The sequence below is a fragment of the Meles meles genome, chromosome 1, assembly GCF_922984935.1.
Source record: "Meles meles chromosome 1, mMelMel3.1 paternal haplotype, whole genome shotgun sequence".
NCBI lineage: Eukaryota > Metazoa > Chordata > Mammalia > Carnivora > Mustelidae > Meles > Meles meles.
This window is the reverse complement of record NC_060066.1, coordinates 184,889,980-184,912,875: the sequence shown is the minus strand read 5'-3', so window position 1 is coordinate 184,912,875 and position 22,896 is coordinate 184,889,980. Positions and strand designations below refer to the sequence as shown.

General features: G+C 60.1%; 1 protein-coding gene across 1 annotated transcript; it reads left to right on the top strand.

Moving 5' to 3' along the window:
• Positions 1–1,873: 1,873 nt before the first annotated feature.
• On the top strand, positions 1,874–22,345 carry FOXO6 (forkhead box O6). The gene is made up of 2 exons (XM_046025396.1): positions 1,874–2,772; positions 20,174–22,345. Exons 1-2 carry the CDS (start codon positions 2,359–2,361, stop codon positions 21,431–21,433), a joined length of 1,674 nt encoding a protein of 557 aa, XP_045881352.1. The 5' UTR covers positions 1,874–2,358; the 3' UTR covers positions 21,434–22,345.
• The last annotated feature ends 551 nt before the right edge of the window (positions 22,346–22,896 follow it).

The window sequence follows — 22,896 nt, the reverse complement described above, 5'->3', positions numbered from 1 at the left end:
CTGGGGGGCTGCCCTCAGTGTGGGCTCCCCAGGCAGACAGGGCATATGAGAAGTGTGGGAGGGGGTCCAGCAGTGATTTCAGGCCCCTTGTGACTCTAAACAGAACCACCTGGAGGGTGTGTGTATGTATGCAGAGTGGGGGCAGCCCGTGGTTCCCATACCCATCCCTGCCTTTGGGATGTGACTCAGGCAGATGCCATGCCAGGCATTTGCAAGCTGGGCCTACTTCCACCCTGGGGGGTGGGATGAGGAGGGGCCCCTCCAGCCCTACCCCCACCATCACCCTTGGCCCTACTCCTTAGGACCTAAGCTGGAAGGAAGGAATTTTTGAGAGCCAGCTGTGTCCTATGATGGATTGGGCCCCCGACTGCCCAGACAAAGAGGAAAGCTGCTGTCTCCAGCCCAGTCTTCAATCTCTCCAGATGTGGTACCCCCCAGGCTGGAGAGCTTGGAATTCTGGTCCTGGAAAGTTACATCCCCACTCTAGGCTTCTGTATCCTGACTGGCAAAAGAGAAATAATACACTAAAGGGACATAAGTGACATAAGGTGCTGCTGGCAGAGCAGCAAGTGGGGGGGGGGGGGCAAGCAAGTAACAGAGACAGTGGTGGGAGTTGGGGCTAGAGAAGGTGTCAGGATGAACTGATATTAAGCTGAGCTTTGAGGAATGGGAGACTCTCCCATGAGGGTCCCGAGGAGGGGAAAGGGCAGTCTAGGCAGAGGGCAAAGGCTGGCAGGTGGAGTTGTGGCTGAAAACCTAGTCCAGGACTCTGTGGGATGAAATCATGGACTGCCTAGCTTCTCAGACAGCCTATCCTTCCTGAGGCCATATGATGATCCCATCAACATCTGAGTCCTCCACTAGCCTAGGCAGTAGGGACCTCATCTGTCTCTGTCACTTGTCACTCTTGTTGCAGTGGTCCAAACAGTGCCTCGTGCATTAAAGGTCCTCATAAGTATCTGTTAAATAAATGAGAAGTTTCTCCCCAAACAGGATGAACTCTGGGGCAAGAGCTTGTTCAACAGCTGCTGCAAAAGCCTCCCTGAGCGTGTGAAACTGGTCTGTAAATTGTGGTCCTGGGTGCATCACCTGGGAACTTGTTAGAAACGCAAAGTCTTGAGCTCCAACCCAGACTTACTGGGCTGGGGCCCAGCAACGTTTTAACAAGCTCTCCAGGTTGATTCTGTTACACGTTAAACTTTAAGAACCAAGGCTTTAGAACTATGTCCACAGGTCCCCTAAGAGCCCATGAAGAACCCATCTGCAGATGGAGAAGCTGCAGTTGTGGCCAATGTGGCCCTAAACTCTGATATTCTTGATCCCTTCCCTTTCCCCAGCCCAGTCCAGGGCACAAAGGAGTACTGGATCATCTGCCCTATCAGGTTTCAAAGATTGGAAACCAAGGGGTCTAGAATCAGGGGGCTGGACACGCCCCCCTCGGGAGTGGTAGGCGGAGCCAAATACTCTGAGCCCCGCCCCTTCTCCGTTGCCCCGGGAAACTCCGGGTTGTAACAATAACCCGCTGACGCGCTTCTGGGAGGGATCCTGCCGAGTCCGTGGGCGGGACAGCTCGGCTGCGGACCAATGAGGGAGAACGGGCCCCGCCCCCGCATCCCCTCCCCCAGCGCCGAGCAGGGGGCGGGGTCGCTCCCGCCTCTCCTCCCCTGCTCCGTAGGCGGCGCTATTGCGCGCGGGGGCTGCTGCGGGGTCGCCCGGAGCAGGGAGCCCCGCGCCCCAACCCCCAGTCCGCAGGCGGGGCACCCGGGCAGGCGGAGGATTCCGTGGCCGCGGGCCGGCACGCCCCGCCCCCTCCCGCGCCGGGCCCGCCCCCTCCCCGTCCCCCGCCCATCCCGAGGTGCAGCCGGCGCTGAGCGCGGCAGGCGCGGGAGCTGGCGCTGGAGCCGGAGCGGCGGCGGCGGCTGCATTCACGGGGCGGCGGCGGCGGCGGCGGCGCGGGCTCCGGCACGGGCTCGGGCTCCGGCATGGTGCAATCCGGCCTCGTCCCGGGAGAGCGGGGCCCGCGCGCGGGGCCGGCGCCGGGGGAGCGGCGGCAGCGACGGTGGCGGTGGTGGCTGCAGGCGCAAGCAGGCAGCAGGTGCTAGAAGCGAAGCTGGGCGAGGTGTGTGCCCGCCGGGCTCCGGGGCCGCCGCTCCCTCGCTGCCCCCATCTTTCCCTCCCTTCGGGATTCCCAGCGCGACCAGCCCCCTGTCTCCGCGTCCCGGCCCATGGCGCCCCGCGGTTGAGCCGGCGCCGCCAGGGACCCCTCCCGCGGGCCTCCCCGGGGCGCGCAGATCCCGGAGCCGCCCGCCCACCCTCCGCGGAGTCTCCCTCCCTTCCTCGCCCGAGCCGGGCGGGACCATGGCTGCGAAGCTGCGAGCGCATCAGGTGGACGTGGACCCGGACTTCGCGCCGCAGAGCCGGCCGCGCTCGTGTACCTGGCCCCTGCCGCAGCCCGACTTGGCCGGAGACGAGGACGGAGCGCTGGGTTCAGGGGTGGCAGAGGGCGCCGAGGACTGCGGGCCGGAGCGCCGGGCGACGGCCCCGGCGATGGCCCCAGCGCCGCCGCTGGGCGCGGAGGTCGGACCGCTGCGGAAAGCGAAGAGCTCCCGGCGGAACGCGTGGGGGAACCTGTCCTACGCCGACCTCATCACCAAAGCCATCGAGAGCGCCCCGGACAAGCGACTCACGCTCTCGCAGATCTACGACTGGATGGTCCGTTACGTGCCCTACTTCAAGGATAAAGGCGACAGCAACAGCTCGGCCGGCTGGAAGGTGGGAGCGTCCGGCTGGGGAGAGGGGCTGAGGTCGCTGGCTAGGGCTTCCTGGGGCTGCGAGGCGCGTCCGGGGCCCCGACGAGCCGTCGGGAGGGAGGCCCTGGGGCACCCCTAGGGGTCACAGAGTGTGTGCCTGGGGAGTGGGGCCGGCCCGCAGACAGGCGGGGGCGTGCTGGGAGCAGCTGTGTGCGTGCTCTGGATGCTGGGTGGGAGGTCTGGTGAGGTGACAAGGGACTGCCACTTTGAGGCACCCCCAAGGGACACCCCCACCCTGTCCACGGCGGCATGACAGAGGAACCGACTGGAAGACCTCGGATATTAGGGGCCCCCTCTGAGCCCCCGCGAGTTTGCTTTGTGTGTTACTCTTGTTTTACCCTCTTCACCGGGGCACCCTCCTTAAAGAGCTGGAATAATGGCCTGGGGCCAGTGCCTGCCTTCTCCCCAGATCTTTCCCACTACCTTCCCTGGAGCTGGCCCCAGGGCAAGGAGTGCAACCCTGAACCCTTCTTCCTGTGGTGCCAAGAGTTCACCCTAGGGCACCAGCCAGCCTGGGGTGGGGAACTGGTCAGGTGACCTGGAAGCTGAGTTCTCCATGGGGCAGCTGCTGTCCCCCTTTCCCTGGATCAGCATGGTGGGCTGGGGATGACCTCTGCCGGTATGAAGGCAGGGTATTGAGGGCTGGGGATCTGTCCCTTCCCACCCTAGGCTGTCTGGCTTCCATTTCCCTGGCTTTTTGAGCCCAGATGCATTTGGGGGGAGGGGTGGGGCAGGGGCACCCTAGGGAGGCCTCAGTGCCATCCAGTGGAAAGGGGGGAGCCATCTTGGGAGAGGACAAGGGCTTGACTGGATTGTGGCCTCCAGACCCTCCTCTGACCATCTTGTTGGGGAATGGGATAGTCGATGCCTTTGCAGGAGGAGGAGGAGGAGGTTTGGGGGAGAGGGAGGGGTCTGTGCCTAGGGCCTGGGAGCTGTTAGGCTTCCTATGGGAGAGGGGTCTCTGCAAGAGAGGCATGCCTACATGGAGGGAGGGAGCAGTGCCTGGTAGTGGCTGCAGACAGGTCAGCGGAAGGAGGGGTGCCAGAGGAGGAGGGGAGTCTGGTGGACATGAGCAGCTCTGGTCGCCCAGTGGTTTGCATTGTAGCCCTCTGACCTGGGGGCCCATGGCTCTCAGGCTTCATGCTGGCATCTTCTCTTGTTCTCTCTGGCCACTACGGGGTGGAGGTACAGGTTGGAGGATCACCCGTGAGTCTCCCATCTTCTTGGGTTCAGCTCCCATGAGAACACTTACTCCTCCTAAGTGGGTACAGCCCTTGGGATTTGCTCCCACCCCTGTCCCGGTCCCCACACACTCTCCCACCTTTCACTTCTCCCTGTAGATATATTTCTTGTCTTCAAGAGCACAAGTTCAGATGCCTCTTCCAGGAAGCCTTCCCTGACCCTTTTCAGCTAGCTAAGGACTTCCTCTTCCCTGGTCCTCTCCTTGCCTGTGATAGGGCTCAGTCTTTTGTGTCCTGTCTCATTTCCCCTCCCCACCCAGCCATTAGAAGACAGTGGCAGTGGCAGAGCAGTCCCCGCGCCCGTGGCACCCGGCATAGAGCCTGGCACCGAGGAGCCACGGGTGAATGTCTGGTGAGAGTGTGAAGGAACGGGTGGCTGGTGCAGAGGGTGCAGAGGCTGGGGAGGGTACTGTGAGCCAGAGTAAGCCAGGAGGGCTTCCTGTAGGGAGTGGAACCCCACTTGAGCTTGAGGGACCAGGAATGGTGGGGGAAGATGGCAAGAAAAGACATGAGACCAGAAGCTGAAGGAGAACTGCAGTTCATGAGGGTCTCAGGGCCAAGCCAGGGCATCCAGGGGCTGCTAGGGGCCTGGTGTCAGCCACCTTCAGGCATCTGTGCCAGGTGTCTCCTTAATGCTCTCGGCAGTTCCTGAGGTACTGTCACTGTTCACAGAGCTGGGCACTGAGACACAGAGTGGAGGAGTGAACTGCCCAAGGTCACACAGTCAGTAGATGGGAGAGTTGGACTCCAATCCAGGTGTGTCTCCCTCCATGGCCCCACACAGCCTCTGGAATAGTATCCTGCTGGCACTGGGTGTAGGAGGGGGACACAGACAGCTTTGGAACAGGGGCAGGTCTAAATCCTAGAATGTGACTGGGAACGTGCTTGGAGATAATTTAGTCCCCGGACTTCATTTCTCGGACAACGGAGAGCCTGAGGCCCCAGAAGGGGATGGAACTCCTCAGGTTGTTGGTGAGCGGCAGGTGCCGGGCGATGGCCCCCATCTCCTGCCTGCCCCTTGGAGGTGGTTTCCCCTGCACCACGCTGCTGGGGACACACTGGTTCTCCCTGCACCTGGCTCAGGAAGGAAGGTGCCCTGGCAGGCTGGTCTTGGGCTGGGGCATGGGAGAAGGAGCCTGAAGCTTGGGCTTCTGACCCAGGGCCTGGCTGAGACCACCCAGACACTGGAAGAGGGCTGTTCAGAGGGACCTCTGGCCTTTCCCATTCTACCCCACCCCCCATCCTTTTTCTCCTCTCATTCCTACCCCTGGCCCCATTCCCATTCAGTCCCTCCAGAGAACTGGTGGAGGGACCAGCCCCAGCCCCAGCCAGCCCGTGCTTTAGCAGAGGGTGTGGAGGCCGTGGTACACCTCTGGGGCCAGGGCTGGGGCTGGGGACCGTTGTTCCTTCCTCCCTCCCCTCCTCCACATAAGTGTATACCGAGAGCCCTGTGTTAGAGGGAGGGTGGGGGACCAAAGGGGAAGGCATCAGACCTGCCTTCAGGAGGCATCAGGGCTCCACACCCAGGCTGTGTGTTTTACAGCCAGGAAGGGCCAGAGGTACAGGGAAGGCGGGTTAGATTCCCTGGGAGCCCAGGCAAACCCTCCCAGAGAAGGTGGCACTTGATCTGGGCTGTCTTCATTGGGGGCCGAATGTGTGAGAAAGTCTCTCAAGGGATGTTGACTGGAGATGCAAGGGCAAGGAGGCAGAACTGTAGGAGATGAGAGGGTTGGGTGGCTCCTAGGAATGGCAGGGAGGTGGCATGGGAAAGGGAGTGGGCCAGATCAGGAAGGGCCCATGTGCTTGGCTTTCACCCTGTGGTCCCACCTGGGACTGGGGGAGGTAGTCAGAGGTGCTGCTGATGGAAACGGGAGGAGGCCAGATCAGCAGCAGGTGCAGGACCCCCAACAGCTTCAAGCCTGCAAAGAGGCTGGCCTTGGTGCTGGGAACTCCACCACCGAAGAGGCTGCTAGTGTTTCTCTCAGGACAGAGGGTCTCCAGGCCCTGGATGAGGGCTGGGACGGGAGTTTCCCCTCCCTTTTTGGTGTCCTAAAAGTGTGGAGGTCAGACATCCAGGTAGAGCCTCCCACTTCCTCCCAGATGCTCCAGCCCCACCTTGCCTAGCAACAGGACTCCTCCAGGAAGCCTTCCAGACTGCTCTGGGTCCTGGTGCTCCTTCCACTTAGCGCCCCTGGAGTTGTTCTGCCTGCTTTTGTGTTTCCTGGCTGCCAGCTCCCCTGCGAGCTCCCAGGCCAGGCCTGGGCACCTCCCATTCCTGTCCCCAGGCTTGATGGGGGAGGAGCACAGTGGTTGGGGACTTCCCTTCTCCCTCAGGGCCTGGAGCAGCTCCGTGGTTGGGGGATGGGATCAGGAGGGGTGGTGCTACCCCCATCTGGCCCAGGCTGGGCAGCAGGTCTTAGGTGGGGTGGAAGGAGGGACTGAGTCAGAGGCCAAGAGGAGGGTCCTCTGACAGCCTGGCTGAGCAGTGGCTGTGAGTGCAGAGGGCTCCCCCTTCTCTCCTCCCTCCAGCTTGCTCCAGCAGGGCTCCCTCCTCCTTCTTTGTCCTCCGGGGATCCCCAGCCCCAAGGGTTGGTGGGGGTGCGGGAGGAGGCGGTGTGAGCCCCGGTTGGGGGGTGTTCTCACCCCCCGCCGCGCACGAGCGGGGGGCTGGCAGCTGCCCGCCTCCTGGGCACGAGCCCGTGCCAGCCGCTCCTGGCACAGTTGCTGGCACGCCCGGCAGACTCCCACGGCCACCTGCTCACACCCACCCACGAGCGCTGGCGCGCTGCGGGCCCTTCCGGCTTCCCGGGCCTCCCGGCGCCCCTCCCCCGCCGCCCTGCTCCGGAGCCCCCACCCCAGTCCCCTTGCTCTCCGCCCGGCCCCCGCGCTCCCCCCAGCCAGCCCCAGGCCCGGCCCCCTTCCTGCGCCACTTGGGGAGCGCCGGAGTCTGGGTCGCGGGGAGGCCCCTGGGGTAGCTGCGGGGAGAAAGAGGGATGGGGAGGCAGGCAGACAGACAGACGGACAGACAGGGTGAGGGCCCCGCCTGCCACCTGGCGCCGCTCCAGCGGGACGATGGCGGGCAGCGCCGTGCCAGGCGGTAATTGCAGACAGACTAATTTAAAGAGATGAGACGGTTATTTTTAACTCGTGTTAAGGTAATGAACGGCGCGGGGGGTTTGCGGGTTCGAAAGTTCAGCACCCCCCAGCCCCCACTTTCTGTGGGTTGGGGGCCCCCCTCTCTGCACACCCAGAGGACTTCAGCTTCAGGACTGACTGGAGCTGGGGGCTTCTGGCAGGGCCTGGGAGGGCTAGAGGGCCTGGAAAGAGGCGCCCCCTAGCCCAGCGCAGATCCCTTCACATCCTGGCCACCATGTTTGGTTGGGGGGGGGTTGTATATTAGCATCCCGTTCTTCTGGAGTGGAGAAGTGACTTGCCCTGGGGTCACAGCCTTAGGAAGTGTCTGCCCGGAGAATCAAACCCCCTTCTGACCCCAAAACTCAAACTTTTTCTGTGCCACTGGGGCTGGAGGAGAGGGCTTGTGTTTCGGTTTTGAAAGGGCGCAGGCGTGTTCCTTGCAATCCAGCGTAATGTCTTCAAGTGGCAGCTGGTGGTGACCACCACATGGGGTCTTGGGGGCTGTGGAAGCCCCTCTGTCTGGGTCTTGTGAGGGGCGAGGCAGTGGTGGTCATGAACTGGGTGTGGCTATAAGCTTCTAGGATATGGGTGTACTGGCTGGAGCCAGGGGAGCCCCTCTTCCCCTCACTGTCTCCCTTACCTTGTGGATGGCTCACCAGCAGCCCCTCCCTATTCGCAGCCTGTGAGCCTGCCTCCCAACTAGGAGGTGGGTGGGTACCTGGGAGACAGGTCATGCATTGGGGCTCACTCCTTCCACCTCCAAATCCGACTTAGCGTCTCTGGGGCAAGTGGAGAGTCATGGAACCCAACACTACCTTGCACGCCTCCTTGCCCAGCTCAGTCCCCTTCTCACACACCCTAGTGACTGAGTGCACTGGCCTCTGGGACTGCCCATTCTGTTGCCAGACAGGTCTTAAAAGTTGTTAGCACTTCCTTCCTTCTCCCTGGCAGCAGTCCAACCCCCTGGAGCCGTGCTCCTCTCCTGGTGTGTTGGTTCAGCTGTTTGGGTCCACTGGAGTTGCGGAGTCCAGAACCTTTGCGGGTGGACAGAGCACCCACAGACCCCCCCTAAGGGAGCCTGATCCCGTGTGTGTGAACTGGAGCAAACTCTTTCCCATTCTGATCCCCAACATTCTCTTAACTGGATCCCTGGTTCTTTGAAGTCTGTGATCGACCAACACTCTGGTTCAAGGAGCTGTAGGGCTTAGTTGGGTCCCAGGGCACAACTTACCGATGGGACTTCTCAGGGGTGCAAGCATGTGATTACAGGTGTGGATGGACTTGAACTTGGGACTTCTGCTTGGGGATGCCTACTCTGACCCTGGCAATACCCAGGTGACAAATGGACTTTGGACACAATAAAGAGAGTGCTCATGGCAGTCTCAGTGGGCCCCCAGAGCAGACAGATGGGGGGTGCAGGGTGTTGGGTGGGCACTAACTAAGGCTCTGGGGCCTGAGTAGAGTGCTCAGGGGGACAGCTGGATCTGGAGCGGCCCCCCCTTCCTCCTGGCACCCTGGTTACCATGGAAACCAACTCCTGTTTGGGAGGGTTTGGCTGTTTGCAGCCTCTCCCACCCCCCAACCCATATGTGGAGGTGGGAGGGGGGCCAGGTGGTGTGTGGGGGAGGGGCCTCCCACACCCTCCCCCTGGGGCCTCCCTCTTTGCAGAGAAACCTCTCTGGTCTCTAAGGGGGGTGCCTCTTGTGGGAAGGGGAACCAGAATTAAGAGAATTAACGTCTGGGTGCTAGGCCTTTGGGCACTTCACATACATTCTCTTTTTACATCCTTCCTGGGCCCTGCCAGATATGTGTTAATAGCCCCATTTTGCAGCTGAGGAAATGGAGGCCAAGTAAGGTGAAGTCACTGGGCCAGGGCAGCATAGCCAGGACGAGGTTGAGCCTGATTTAGACACAAACCTATCTGGCCCCTGTTTCTCCCAGCGCTGTGCGGTCTCAGACCTACGCACACCAGCCCTCCTGCCCCAAGGCTCTCTCATGCTCCAGAACACTGTGGGGCTCCTCAGTGCCCCCCTCGAAGCCAGCCAGGCTTGGACAGCTCTGTATGGACTCCTGGGCCCTCAGCTGGCCTTGGCCGGGCCCTCCCCTCCCGCCTGCTTCCCCTGCTGCCTGTGATCTCAGGGACCCTTTGCTTTGCCACCTTTACATCTGGCACGCCCTGCCTTTGTCAGATGCTCATTGAGGCAGCTCCTGACTCTTGGACGACCCCTTGGGCCACCCCTCAGAAACTGGGCTGGGTGCTCAGGTGGATTAAACACAGGCCCACCTCCTAGGTGATTCTGGAACCCACCACATCTCTCTGAGAATTCCTTCCTATTTTCAAATCCTTCACTGTTGGCAAAACTGGTTGATGATCAGAGTCACCAAGAAGCTTTTAAATAAGAGTTTTCCAGTTCCCACCTCAGACCCTGTCTATCAGACCCTCAGAGGGTCTGATTTTAATAGGTCTGTCTACTGATGGACCTAGATTCTGAGCCAATGCCTTCGTGGTGGTGTCCCGGACTCCTGATTGTCCCTCCCTTCTGCCCTAGACCAGCTTCTTCTCTAAGTAGGCTGCCCCGGTGGAGCCCCTTCCCCTCCTCCTCACTCTTTTTGGGTCCTCCAGAGAATTATAGGCCATGAAGTCGGCTTCAACACCGGATTGCCCAGCCCCAACCCCGTCACGCTCCTGTCTCAGGAGTCACGCTGTATAGAACACAGCTGGAGAGGATGGAGCCTGCAGCCAGGGCAGACGCACTCTGCCACTGAGGGCCTTTGGCTGCAGGAGGATTCGTTGTGGCATAAAGACTCAGCAACCATCTGGAACTGGCCCAGTAAGAACCTGAAAGTCACAGCCCTTCTTCTCAGATAGCTCCCTATGTGACCAGCGCAGTGCTATCCCTACAGGATCCCATCCGGGGGCCTCACTTGGCATGACACTCAAGGCCTGGGACCCCTGCTCCCAGTCATTTTCTCCAGCCACATCACTCGGCTCTTCTGACCCTTGAATCAGCGCCACTGAACTATGCTAGCCCAGGTTTCAGCCGCCGGCTGCCATTATACACATGCTTTCTTATAACTCTTGCGGCACCCTGTGAAGCTGCTACTGTGACTTTCCCTGTTTTAGGCGGAAACTAAGGCTGGAGAAGGAAAGTGGCTTTTACTATATCCTGCTGTAAGTGACAGAAATAAAACTCCCGGGGCTAACTCTTCCCTAGCCCAGTGTTCAGGTCAGGCCAATCCAAGCTCACACACACACACACACACACACACACACCCCTCACTCCCTGCCAGGCCTTCCCCCCACACCCCCCCACCCCCCATTCCCATCATTGTCTCTCTGCTCTGTCTTAGAGTTTGGCCCTGGGCCTTCCAGTCTTGCGGTGGTGGGGGAGGAATGGCTCCAGGGGCACATGGCTCCCTCTCTCACACAGAGCTCCCAAGGGCAAGGCCAGACCAATGTCCTGTGGTGTTCGCTGCCTCCTTCCTCACCTCGTCTGCAGGCCCAAGGCTGATGACAGCTTTCTCCATTCACTTTAGTCTAGGCTTACACTTGTCAGCCACCCACTACAGTGCTGCTGAGAGGATCCAAACTGGCTCCCTGACCTTGAGTGACCCACAGGTCAAGCTGGGGAGTTAAGATGAGGACTCCTGAATTGGATTTGGGGATGAAGATTGCTCAGGGTCATGAGGGAAGGCCAAATAATGGGTATTTGGAGGTGGGGAGAGGGGAACCAGACAAAGGAGGTCAAACCTTCAGGACTCTTTAGGAACCCATGGGGTCCGGTTCTGTTGGTCAGAGCACAGTAGAACTTGAGGCTGGGGGAGCAAGCAGGGGACTGAAGGGAATGGTCCTGAGGACCAGGCCAGGGAGCTGGCACTCCAAGCTGGGGAATGATCTAGGCAGAAAGATCATTCCGAGGTGGTGTGGACAGGGGGCAAGACTAGCTTGGGCACTCAGTTGTGGGCCTGGCACTGGGGTACAAGGGAGAAAGTGTGTAGAGAATAAAGGTCCAGAGAGTCTGAGAAGCAGGCCTGAGGTGCGATGCAGCACCCTTTGGGACCTGACGGATGTTAGAGGTGAGACTGTGGTGCAGTTAGGAGTCTCAGAGGCAGAAGGGAGGATCTAGAATGGCCGCTCACCATCTGTGTGGCCTTGGGCAACTGAGCCTGTTTTCTCCTCTACAAAATGGGATGATAGCAGGACTTATGCCCAAGCTTTGTGGTGAGAATTACAGGAGAGATACATATAAGGTCCCCAAGAAATCCTAGCAAACATCCTTACTGTGTTGTACATTGCTCTGGGAGAGGAAAGGAAGCCCTTCCCCACTGCTGTGTGGGGTGGGGATCCTGGGCCCTGATCCTTGAGAGACACTGACTCGTGTTAGTGTGTGTGTGTGTGTGTGTGTGTGTGTGTGTGTGTGTGTGTGTTGGGGGCGAGTGGTCCTTCCTCTAAGGCCTCCCGTTCTGTCCCTGAGGTGTCTGCTCTTCAGGATGTCCAAGCTTCCACCTGCCCCTCGCTTGACCCACCGCTCTCTTACCTACAGAGTCTTCCTCCTGGCCTTGGGAGGCTAGCAGACAGGTTTTAGGCTCCTTATTTTCACAGATGAAGGCCATGGTTTGCTCAAGGTCACCCTTGAACCCAGGGTTGCCTGCCCCTGGACGAGGTCTTCTCTTTGTCCACTGGGAGGCTGTGTGACCTTGGATATGGCCCTTCCCTCTCTGGCTCTGAGTCCCATCTAGAGATCCGAAATTCCCCTCCCCCAACACTCTGGGAAGCCTTGCAGCCTCCTCCACCCTGTCTGTCCCCTCCCCCTGTCCTCTGCTGGCCTTGCCTTCTCTGTAACCTGAGCTGGGGCTGTGGGGGAAGGGGGCTCGCCCTCTGCCAGAGGCACCTGCCAGCTGAGCAGATGTGAGGGGATGGAGGCCCCCTCCCCCCAGGGGATCTCAGGCTCTTAGAGCAGCTAGGCTGGGGCTGGGGTGGGGCTGGGGCACGCGGGCGCTCAACACACCCAGCCCTGGCCTCTGGCCTCTACACCCAGAGCTTACCCCGATCACTTGTCCATTTTTCAGGGGACGTTCATGCTCCAACATGTCCTGCAAGGACCTCTCAGAATCCAGAAGACAGATGGCAGATGAGGGCGGATGCCCCGGTCTGGGTGGGCTGCCTGGGGATCCTGGAGCCCCTTGGCATAGGGACAGAGGGCCAAGGGCAGCCCCTGGGGGCGAGGCCAGTGTCTGTGCGGGTGGCCATGCCCCTGGGAGAGCAGATGGTTCTCTTGGCGCCATGCCCACTCTGCCTCTTTTCCCCCCAGGAGCCAGCCTACAGGGCTGGGGCACAGCTGCTGGGCCCTCCCCAGAGCTGGGCCCAGGGCAGGGCGGGGTGAGGTCACCGCAGCTGCTCCCAGGGCCTGGGGCAGGGGTGTAGGGAGGTGATGCTTGCAGAGGGAAGGACAGGGCTCCGATTGATGAGTGACAGGGAGGGCCCTGGATGGCTGTGCACTTAGGGATCCCCATTAATCTTGGATGAAGGAGGAAAGAGTCTTTGGAGGACTTGATGAGCCAGTACGGACTGCCCCACCCCCACTCCTACCCCAGGCCCATCCCTGGAGCTTCTGTCTGGCCTGGGCTCCTCCTTTGAGGCATCTCAAGGTGGGAGGCAGGGCAAGGGCCCTGGGCGTGAATTCCTTGCCTCCCACACCACCACTTCCACCACGTAACCTTGGGCAGCCCCATTCGTCTTTTGGAACCTCAGTGTCTCCTCAGTAAAATCAGTAAAATCGGCACACTACACCAACGCAGAGGATTGTTAAAAAAGACAGTGAGATTTCAAGTGTGGTGCCAGCACGGGGCACAGCACATAATGAATGTTCAGTAAATGGTAGTTTCTGGCCTTCCTTCCTTGCCTGACTTCTCCCCAGGAGTCTGGAAGCGCTGAGGAAAAGCAGGAAGGTGGCAGAGGAGGCAGGAACTGGAGGGGAAAGGCAGGAGGGAGAAGGCGAGGCCTGGAGCTCTGGCCTGAGGTTTTGCTGAACAGAAAGGGCAGAGAATTGCCAGGCCAGAGAGGCTCAGGGCTGCCGAGCGCCCCGGGGCATGTGTGGACTAACCGTGAGCCGGGAGTTGCCCTGCGAAGTTCAAGTGGGGAGGCCAGCGTGTGCCTAGTTGTCCTCGGGTTTGGGGTTATATTTCTGCCATGGCACTGAGGTGGGAGCTACTACCTTTGGGACTTGCAGAGGGAAATAGAAAGATGACACAGAGCTCGCCTTGCCCGAGCAGCAGGAACTGGTCAAGCAGAGAGGGAAGGAGGGGCAGTGGGAGCTGAGTGTGCAGAGGCCTGTCTGTGTAAGACAGTGTAAGACATCCAGGGTGGCTGGAGCCCTGGTGAGCAGAAAGGGAATGGGGGTGATAGGCCGTACAGCCTCGGAGGGTTCTTGTGTGGGCAGGCAAGGCCAGCTTCCTGAGACAGGTGCTGGGCAGAACCTCGGAGAGTGATGGAACCTCGAGGGGCATCGGTACCTGGCTTTGGGATTGGGCAGATGGGAACAGGTCCTAGGACTGAACTGACAGGGTCCTGGAATTCTCCAGATGTCCGGAAGGCCAGGAGGTTGCACAGGACTTGTGCTGGGTGGGGACACACAAGACTTGGGTCTCCTGCCTCTGAGGAAAGCCAGGAAGCTTGGGCTTGTGAACCCAAGGCCAGGGGAGTGGCCATTGAGGTGGGCGGAACCATGTCCCCTGCCACTTTGGGGGAGGGGGTAGGAAGAGCTCTGGCTTTGGAGCCCAATCGCTCTGAGACCCGGACCTGCCTGGCTCCAGGACTGCCCAGCTTTGTGGCCTTAGGTGTCATTGAACTCTCCCGAGCCCACTCTCCCCTCTTCGGACAAGAGTGGCCCCTGTTTGCACGACGGCTACCAGAACTGCATCTAAAGAACGTAGTCCGGGTCCGGCATGGCGGAGGTGGTGCCCTTCTCCCGCCTTGGTATTTGAAGCACACCCCAGTGGTGTGCTCGGGCTGGCTTGCCTTGGCTCGGAAGGGCCCGTCCTGCACACTTCTTCCCGGTTCTGTACTCAGTGATGTCATGCTAGCAGCTTAAAATTGGCTGCAATGGTAGTATCCAGGCCACAGAAATCAGCCACAGTTGCAAATCAAATCAGGTGGGATCTTTTCCCTGCTGGGGAGCTGGAGGCGATCAATCCTGGGGGCCCTTTTGACCCCTCGAGGGTAAAGAATGGAAAGTGGGGTCATGGTGGGGCACTTGGCTGGGCCGGGCAGTGCAGAACTCCTGAGTCCGTGGGCCCTTTCGGTGTGGGAGGAGATGGGTCCGAGTCATAGTGTCAGGCAGCCCTCTGTAGGCAGGGGACTGGACTGGTGAGGCCACTCTTATCTCCACGTTCTTCCCCCGCCCACCCCACCCCCTGCGCTGGGGGCTCTGGCAGGCTTTGGCTCCGAGAAGGGTGAGTTATCAGAGAATGGAGCTGTGCGAGGAGAAATGAGGTTGTAGTGGAAGATAAACGAGGTTGTACTGTCAGGGAATGAGGTGGTACTCGGAGGCAAGGTGAGGCTGCATTATGAGATAGATGGGCTTGTCCTGTCCGGGGATGAAGAGGACTTGTAGGAGAGATGACGTCCCGCTGGACCGGGTGGGTTGCCCGGGCAGAGAACACAGCCCACCGCAGGCAGAAGGAGAGACTCGGACTTGGAGGATAAATGAGGGTGTCCTGCTGGATGGATGAGGGGGCCCGTCAGGTGAATGGAGTGCTGTTAGCAAATGAGGTTGTACTTGCTGGATAAATGGGACTGGGGTGCTGGATAAATGGGGCTGTGCTGTCAGAGGAATGCATTACTACTCGTGGGCGAAGGGTGTCCTGGGAATAAATGAGGGCGTCCTGCTGGATCGATGAGCTGCCAGCACCAGGTGGGTCAGACCCTGTCCGTGCGGGGGGACACCCGCAGCATGGCTGAGGTCGTTCTCTCCCCGCTGGGGCTCCTGGTGTGTCTTCTGGCCCCGGTGGGACAGGCTCTCTGAGACCTCGGCCCCAGCAAGCCCCAGATGACTCAAGTCTGTCTGGGCCTCGAGAGGGAGTGGGGAGGGATTCTGGAGGGAGGGAGCAGGGGCACGGCCACCCCCTGAGGCTGTCCCTCATTTCTCATGGAAGCCCTGACCCTCCTCTGTGCTTCCCTCTGTGGATTAGGCTTTTCCTGACTTGTTCCACCCATGCTTGTCTCTCATTCTGCCTGTGTTCCCTTCTCTCTGCCTAGTTTCTTTTAATTCTCCCTGCACCACAGTATTACCCCCTCCGCTCTCTCTCTCGCTCATTCATTCATTCATTCATTCAGTGAACATTTACGAAATGCCTGGTATGCATCAAACATAAATATGTAAGTAAATTACATATTTATATACAACCTACATAGTAATTGTTTAATGTATGCATACGAACTATCTATTAATTAAGTAAGTGCTTATTGTTCGAGAAAAATTGAGCGCAGGTCGGGAGGTCAGGAAATGTCAGAGAGGAGGAGCAAAGGGTTAGAGTGGTCACGATGGGCCTCATGGCAAGATTCTATCTGCACGTGGACTTGAAAGAGATGAGAGATGGATGGAGGTATCTGGGCGAACAGTTTTCCCTTGAGACAGAGGGCCCAGGGCGGGACCGTGCCTAGCCAGTTTCAAGGAACAGGAGGAAGGAATGGAGCAGATCAGGCTTAGGGGAGGAGACCGAGAGGTCATGGAGGCTCTTGTGGGTTATGGCAAGGCTATCATTCTTTACTCTGAGATGGGGGGCATCGGAGCATTCTGGGCAGGCCTGGATGTGATCCAAGCTATTTGGTGGGTGGGACTGCTGGGTGGGAGACGGCTGTAGGGAGGCAAGGGTGGAAGCAGTTAGACCTTTGAGAACACAGAGTTTCAAGGCATGTTGCCCCAGAGTTGCACAGTTCGTGGGGTGTTGGGAGCCCAAACTGGAATCCAGATCCAACACCAGAGCCCATGTGCTTTCCCCTGCACCAGCTCCTCTCCCAGGTGGGTGAGGCCCCGGGGGCCCAGGCTCTGTATCCCGGGTTCCAAGGGAGAATGGGATGGGCGTGGATGCAGTCGACTATGCCTTCCCTCTGCCCTGAGATGGCCTCCCTCCTGAATCAGGGAAGCCCGACCTCCCTGTTAACCTGCCCCGGGCCTGCGTGGAGGTGTGGGAGGCAGGAGGCCCCAGAAGCTGGGCCCAGCTCCGGGCACAGGGGAGCCTGGGCATGCCGGGGCTGTGGCTGTGGTGGCGGGTTGCTAGGCGACTCTAAGAGGGAGCCCTGGTTACTGCTGCCTGGCAGAGGCGTCTCCCTCCTCTGCCTCCCTCACCTCCTCCGTGGCCTCTGGCCTCCCAGGAGGCCCTGTGGGTGAGCTGTGAGCTGTGCTTCCCTCTGGATCTTGGCTGGGAGCTCTGAGTGGTACCAGGTGGCTGGGCCCTGAGGAGCCAGACTGGGCTTCAGGGCCTGGACTGCCCTCCGGGGCCACAGCCCAGGTACACAGCTGGTGCCTAGCCTGGCTCCACAGGCAAAGGCCTAGGTCCTTAGCCAGTCCTGGGCTCCCTCTCCAGGTGACCCTGGGCAAGGTGTGCCAGCCCTCCAGACATCCACAGCCCCTTCCACCTGGCCAGCAGCATCCTTCCACCGGGGCCTGGTTTTCTGCGAGAGTGCCAGGGGTGTGAGCTGGTCCCACTCCCTGATGGCTTGAGTCTGGAACACTCCGTTTTGCATTAGATTCCATTTGCAAAGAGTTCTACTATTAAAAAAAAAAAAAGTCTGGGATGCCTGGGTGGCTTAGTCAGTGAAGTGTCTGCCTTCGGCTCAGGTCTTGATCCCAGGGTCCTGGGATGGAGCCCAGCATCATCGGGCTCCTTGCTCATCCCTCTCCCTCTGCCCCTCTCCCCTGCTGGCGCTTTCTCTCCCTGTCTCTCAAATAAATAAATAAAAATCTTTAAAAAAAAAGTTTGAAAACCTGTGGACTGGATGAGTTCAAGAACTTACAGTGTCAGATTGAAAAGGTCATGGAGTACAGCTGGCACATCTCATCAGTACCCAAGCGGGAAAACAGGCCCGGAGAGACGAACAGTCCTGCCCAGGTGAGGCTTGGTGGGGTGAGAAGAGCACCGAGCCAGGGGTCAGGAGGCCTGTGCTCGAACCCCGTCTCTCCTACCAGGTCCTGGGTGACCTTGGGCGAGTCCATCCTTCTTTCTGGGTCAGACCAGCAGTGGTTTCAGGCTGGGGGCTCCGGGTCCCAGGGGTACCTGGCCAGGCAGGGAACAGAGTGGGGAAGAGTGCAAACCTTCACAGGCCCAGAGCGGGCGCTCTTGGTACAAATCATGGAAAAACATGATTTGTCTATTCAGAAAACTCAGATGTATTTTTGCAACGCAAAATCCCCCTGAATGCTAAAAACGAAGCACAAGACTTAATAAGAAATTTTGACCTTGAGGCATGCCCCCAGGCTTCCTATGCTGCCAGCTTCTAGGGATAGTTTACATGGAAAGTTTGAGAAGCACCAGAGTCCTGGCTTCCTAAGATTCTTTGGAAATTCCCTGACTCGGTTCTCTGGGCCATGGTGGAATGTGATGTCCTTTGGACTCCGGGTGAGAGGAACCTGAAATCAGTACCTGCCTCTGCCATCTGAACGGTGGGACTGGCAGCTTACTGAACCACTCTGAGCCTCACTCTCCTCATCTGGAGACAGGGCTCACAATCCCTGAGGTGTATGGAGCTGGAGAGAATACGCGAGATCAAAGACTTAGGATACCTCGGGCTGAACAAGCAGGTACTGAGTGGGTGCTGACACTTGGTGATGTCCTTCCTCCTCTCCCCAACCCCCACCCCGCAGAACCAGGCTGGCACACAGTGACACCGCTAAAGAGGTGTTGCCTGACCCACCTCCAGCTGGAGAAGCTGGAGGGCGGAGCCTCCTCGAAGCCAGACAGCCCCCTGGGGGAGAACTGAGGCCCCTGAGGCATCTGAACACAGGTGTGCAGGAGGGGCTGGGGAGCCAGGTGCAAGGGCAGGAGTGGGAAGGGGGTATCTACCAGAGGGAGCACCACTCCCTGGGGGGTCTAGCTCCCCTCTTCACAGGGCCCCAGGAGAAGCCAGGCAGGGCAACGCTGGGAGGAGCCTTGGAGCTGTCACCTCCCCAGACCAGAAAGTGGCAGCCATAGGGAGGGGGCGGGGTGCCTGAACAGTCAGGCCAGTACCTGGAGCTGGGAGTGTGAGGGAGGCAGCAGGAAGGACCCCTCCTCCTGGAGACCGATGCGAAGGAGGCAGGAGGGAGGGCCCTCACTGGTCAGTGGTTATGGAGCTGGGCGGACAAATAGGATAGGAGCAGGTCCATGAACTGGGTTAAGTCTGGGGTGCTATCTGGCATTTGCTGCCTGTGGGACTCTGGGCAAATTACATCATGCCTCCAGGCCTCTGTTCCCTCGTGCAGTGAGACGGGGTAATGCCAGCTTCCCAGACGGCTGGTGCCTAGCGCAGTTATACTCAGGACATGGTATCAAGGAGGCAGAGAAAAAGCAGGTCTGGGGGGTGATCTCGAAGTATGGTCTTCTGGCCAGAGTGAGGCCCTTAACCAGGGTTTAGGAGCACCCCATACAGTCACCAAACACGTGTCCGCACACATTACCTCACGCAGTGATCTAACGGCTTCCTGGGGTGGTTATTGAACGGGGCCCATTTTGGTCAGAAGCGTTTACTGAGGCACTGAGGCTCAAGGAGATTGAGTCAAGAGCCCTGGCAGGTCATGGGAGCTGTGCCCTGCCACCCCTCCCCACCTTCTTGGCAAAAGTGCGCTGTGACGTGGGGAGCGCTAGAAACTGGCACGGCTGAAATTTAGAAGAGAGTGTGTGCATGGGTGGCAGGGGTGGAGCCCAGGGAGGTACTGAGTGACAGCGGAAGGCACTGGGCTGCCCTGGGCAAGCCACTTGACCTCTCTGAGCCCTGGTCTTCTTGTTGGAAATGGGGATCAGGCCACCTGATGTGTGGCGACTTTGTGAAGCTTCTACCAGAAAGGGGCTTGGGGGCAGAGCTCCTCTACTCCAGGTGGTCAGGAAGGGAGGGCAGGCGGGAGAGCTGGGCTGGCCTGAAGGTGGGCACTGAGCACAGGTGGGGTCTGAGGTCCCCCATGGCTGATGGATGTGCTCTGAGGGGCTTGCTGGGAACCTAGGCTGCTACGGTTCCCAGGAGCTCAGGAGAGTTGGGGGAAATTTCAGAAGAGTTCTGGGCCTCTACCCACCTTAGGGACCCCCAGCCTTTTCTGCTACCCCTGGCCAGGCCCTCCCAGCAAAGGGTTAACAGTCTTTTCTACCTGCAGTTGCATTTTAAAGACACGAAATTAAAGCAGGTAATTTATTCTCCCCACACACGAAAGAGCAATTAGTTCTAAACAGGGCTTAATCAGTCACCGCGAGATTGATTTCTGGAGCCCTGGGTTTTCGGGCTCCTGGCGCCATGCCAGGCTGGGGAGGGAGGGGGCAGACAAATGAGCCACGCGGCGGCATGAGCCCTTACATAATCTGCTGGGGGGCCCTGGCAGCCTGGCTAGCCCCAGGCTGGGCTTGGCTGAGCTGGGGAGAGGGGGCCTTGCTGTAGTTCCTTAAGAGTAGCCCTCAGGCTTCTGCCAGGCCTCCTGGGGAGAGGCCAGGCCCCAAACTCTAGCCCCTCCCTCTGGGCGGTGTGTGTTGTGGGGGGGAAGGGGTGCCCGGGAGAGGGAAGAGTGGTGCGGTTCTGGGGTAGAAGGTGGATATTCCTGTCCAACCTGGTACTTAACACCTGTTCTCCCCCTCTTTACCCCATTCACCCTTCATCATTTCTGCTTCCTCCCATTGCCCCTTCTGGCCCTTCTCCTCCCTCTTCTCTCACCTTTTGATTCCCCTCTCCTCTTTCCATCACTTCCTCCTCTTTTCTAATGGCCTCCTCGCTTCCCACTCCCCCACCCATGTCCTTGTCTCCGGCCACAGAACTCCATCCGACATAACCTGTCGCTGCACACCCGTTTCATCCGCGTGCAGAATGAGGGCACGGGCAAGAGCTCCTGGTGGATGCTGAACCCCGAGGGCGGGAAAACAGGCAAGACCCCTCGGCGGCGGGCCGTGTCCATGGACAACGGGGCCAAGTTCCTGCGCATCAAGGGCAAGGCGAGCAAGAAGAAGCAGCTGCAGGCACCTGAGCGAAGCCCCGATGACAGTCCCCCGGGCGCGCCAGTCCCGGGCCCCGTGCCTGCCGCCGCCAAGTGGGCCACCAGCCCGGCCTCGCACGCCAGCGACGACTACGAGGCGTGGGCCGACTTCCGCGGCGGCGGAAGACCCCTCCTCGGGGAGGCGGCCGAATTGGAGGACGACGAGGCCCTGGAGGCCCTGGCACCGTCGTCGCCGCTCATGTACCCGAGCCCGGCGAGTGCGCTGTCGCCCGCGCTAGGAGCGCGCTGCCCCGGGGAGCTGCCCCGCCTGGCAGAGCTGGGGGGCCCGCTGGGCCTGCACGGCGGCGGCGCAGGTCTGCCCGAGGCCCTGCTGGACGGCGCGCAGGACGCGTACGGGCCTCGGGCCCGGGCGGGGACGCCCGCCTACTTTGGCGGCTGCAAGAGCGGCGCCTACGGCGGGGGCGGGGGCTTCGGGCCACCCTCGCTGGGCGCGCTGCGCCGCCTGCCCATGCAGACCATCCAGGAGAACAAACAGGCCAGCTTCGCGCCGGCCGCCGCGCCCTTCCGCCCGGGGGCGCTGCCCGCGCTGCTGCCGCCGCCGCCCGCACCCAGGCCCGGCCCGGTGCTAGGCGCGCCGGGGGAGCTGGCGCTGGCGGGCGCGGCCGCCGCCTACCCTGGCAAGGGCGCGGCCCCGTACGCGCCGCCGGTGCCCTCGCGCAGTGCCTTAGCCCACCCCATCAGCCTTATGACGCTGCCCGGCGAGGCGGGCGCCGCGGGCCTGGCGCCGCCGAGCCACGCGGCCGCCTTCGGGGCCCCGCCCGGGGGCCTCCTGCTGGACGCGCTGCCGGGGCCATACGCTGCGGCCGCCGCCGGGCCGCTGGGGGCCGCGCCCGACCGCTTCCCCGCCGACCTGGACCTCGACATGTTCAGCGGGAGCCTCGAGTGCGACGTCGAGTCCATCATCCTCAACGACTTCATGGACAGCGACGAAATGGACTTCAACTTCGACTCTGCCCTGCCTCCGCCGCCGCCCGGCCTGGCCGGGGCTCCGCCCCCCAACCAGAGCTGGGTGCCGGGCTGAGGGCCGCCTCCCGTGCCCCCGGTGCCCCGCCCCGCCCCCAAGGGGCTTCTGTCTTCCCGTCCTGATTCCCTGGGCCCCATCCCCGATTCCAGCTCCATGGGAGGATCCGGGAGACAGCCCCAGGCCTGCTAGAGACGTCCCTCAGAGGCTGACCGCTGGAGGGAAGTGGTAGGGCGGGGCTGGGGCGCCTGCCATTCCTGCTCCAACTCCTGAGACCCACTCCTCCTGCTCCCCCAGGGCAGGAGGCCTGGGGGAATTTCAGACCGGGTGGGAGTAGGGAGGAGCCAGGTGGGCTGCGGTGGTGTGGTCGGGGATTCTAACCGGGATGTGTGGCATGGGGCAGGGGGCGTCTCCAAACCTTCAAGTAGGTTGCCCTCGCCGCTATGGATCACCCACCCCAGACTCCGGATCTGATTCCCAACCGACACCTTCCCACTGGTCTTAGCCTTACCCACCCCAAGCCAGGAACCCCCTCCCGGAAGTACATCTACCTGTTGGCTGTTCACCCTGAGCTGTTTTCCTTCAGCCCTAACCACCCCCACTCCCCACATAGAGCCCTCAATCTCATGGTTCAGCCCCTTCTTCCTATCCTGGCAGGCCCTAGTTCCTCCTCTCCTCTCAGGTTGGAGTTAATCCCCCTTTCCACCCCCCAACCTCCCAGTACTGGTCTCAGCCTCTCCAGCAGGCCTCAGCTCCGGATCTACCCCCAAACTGACACCCCTTTTTCTCCGTTCCAGTCCTGCCTCCTCTCCCGTATTTATAAGTGTCCGGTCGGGGCGGGCTATGGGCGCGGCGTCCCCAGCGCATATCGTAGGCAGTGTACCGTGGCCGTGCCGTCAGCGTGTGCGTGTGCGTGTGTGCCGTGTCGAGGCCGTGTAGAGTGCATTGTACAGCATATTTTCATGAATAAAATTGTTTTAAATATTTCCCGCGCCTTGGGCTAGCAGGGGTGGTGGTGGTGGCCGAGGAGGGTCATTGGCAGGGATCTTAGGTGTCCCTGTGCCTGTGTCCCTATTGTGGCTTTTTGTCTGAGTCCCTCTTGGCATTCCCTGATGCCTGTCTGCTCACACACATTGGTTAAGCGCCTACTGAGTTCTGGACGCTGGCGATGTGCCCGTATGGAGTTCTGCACCTGTTTCTGTGAGCATATGCATTGCAGGAAGTTTCTGGTTTGGGGAAAATTCTGTCCTGAATACATAAGCCTCAGAGGTTCGGAGAGATGGCACAGATATTCACTGAGAACCTGCTAGTCTCTGGCCCTGCATTAGGTATGATTTTCATTCCCATTGTACAGATGAGAAAACAGGGTCAGAAAGGGAAAATGGCTTGGGAAGGCAGGGTGGGATAATGGAAGGGAGTCCTTGGAAAGCACACAGACTCCTCTTTGAATCCATCCCTGCCATTTGCTAGCTCTATGCCCATGCGCAAGTTTTCAATGTCTTAACTTTCCTGGTCTAGACCAC

Excerpts from the sequence above, each read along its gene's own strand:
- FOXO6 (XM_046025396.1), top strand. The coding sequence starts at position 2,359 with ATGGCTGCGAAGCTGCGAGCGCATCAGGTGGACGTGGACCCGGACTTC. Across the intron at positions 2,773-20,173 it reads ACAGCTCGGCCGGCTGGAAG|AACTCCATCCGACATAACCT; the intron begins GTGGGAGCGTCC and ends CTCCGGCCACAG.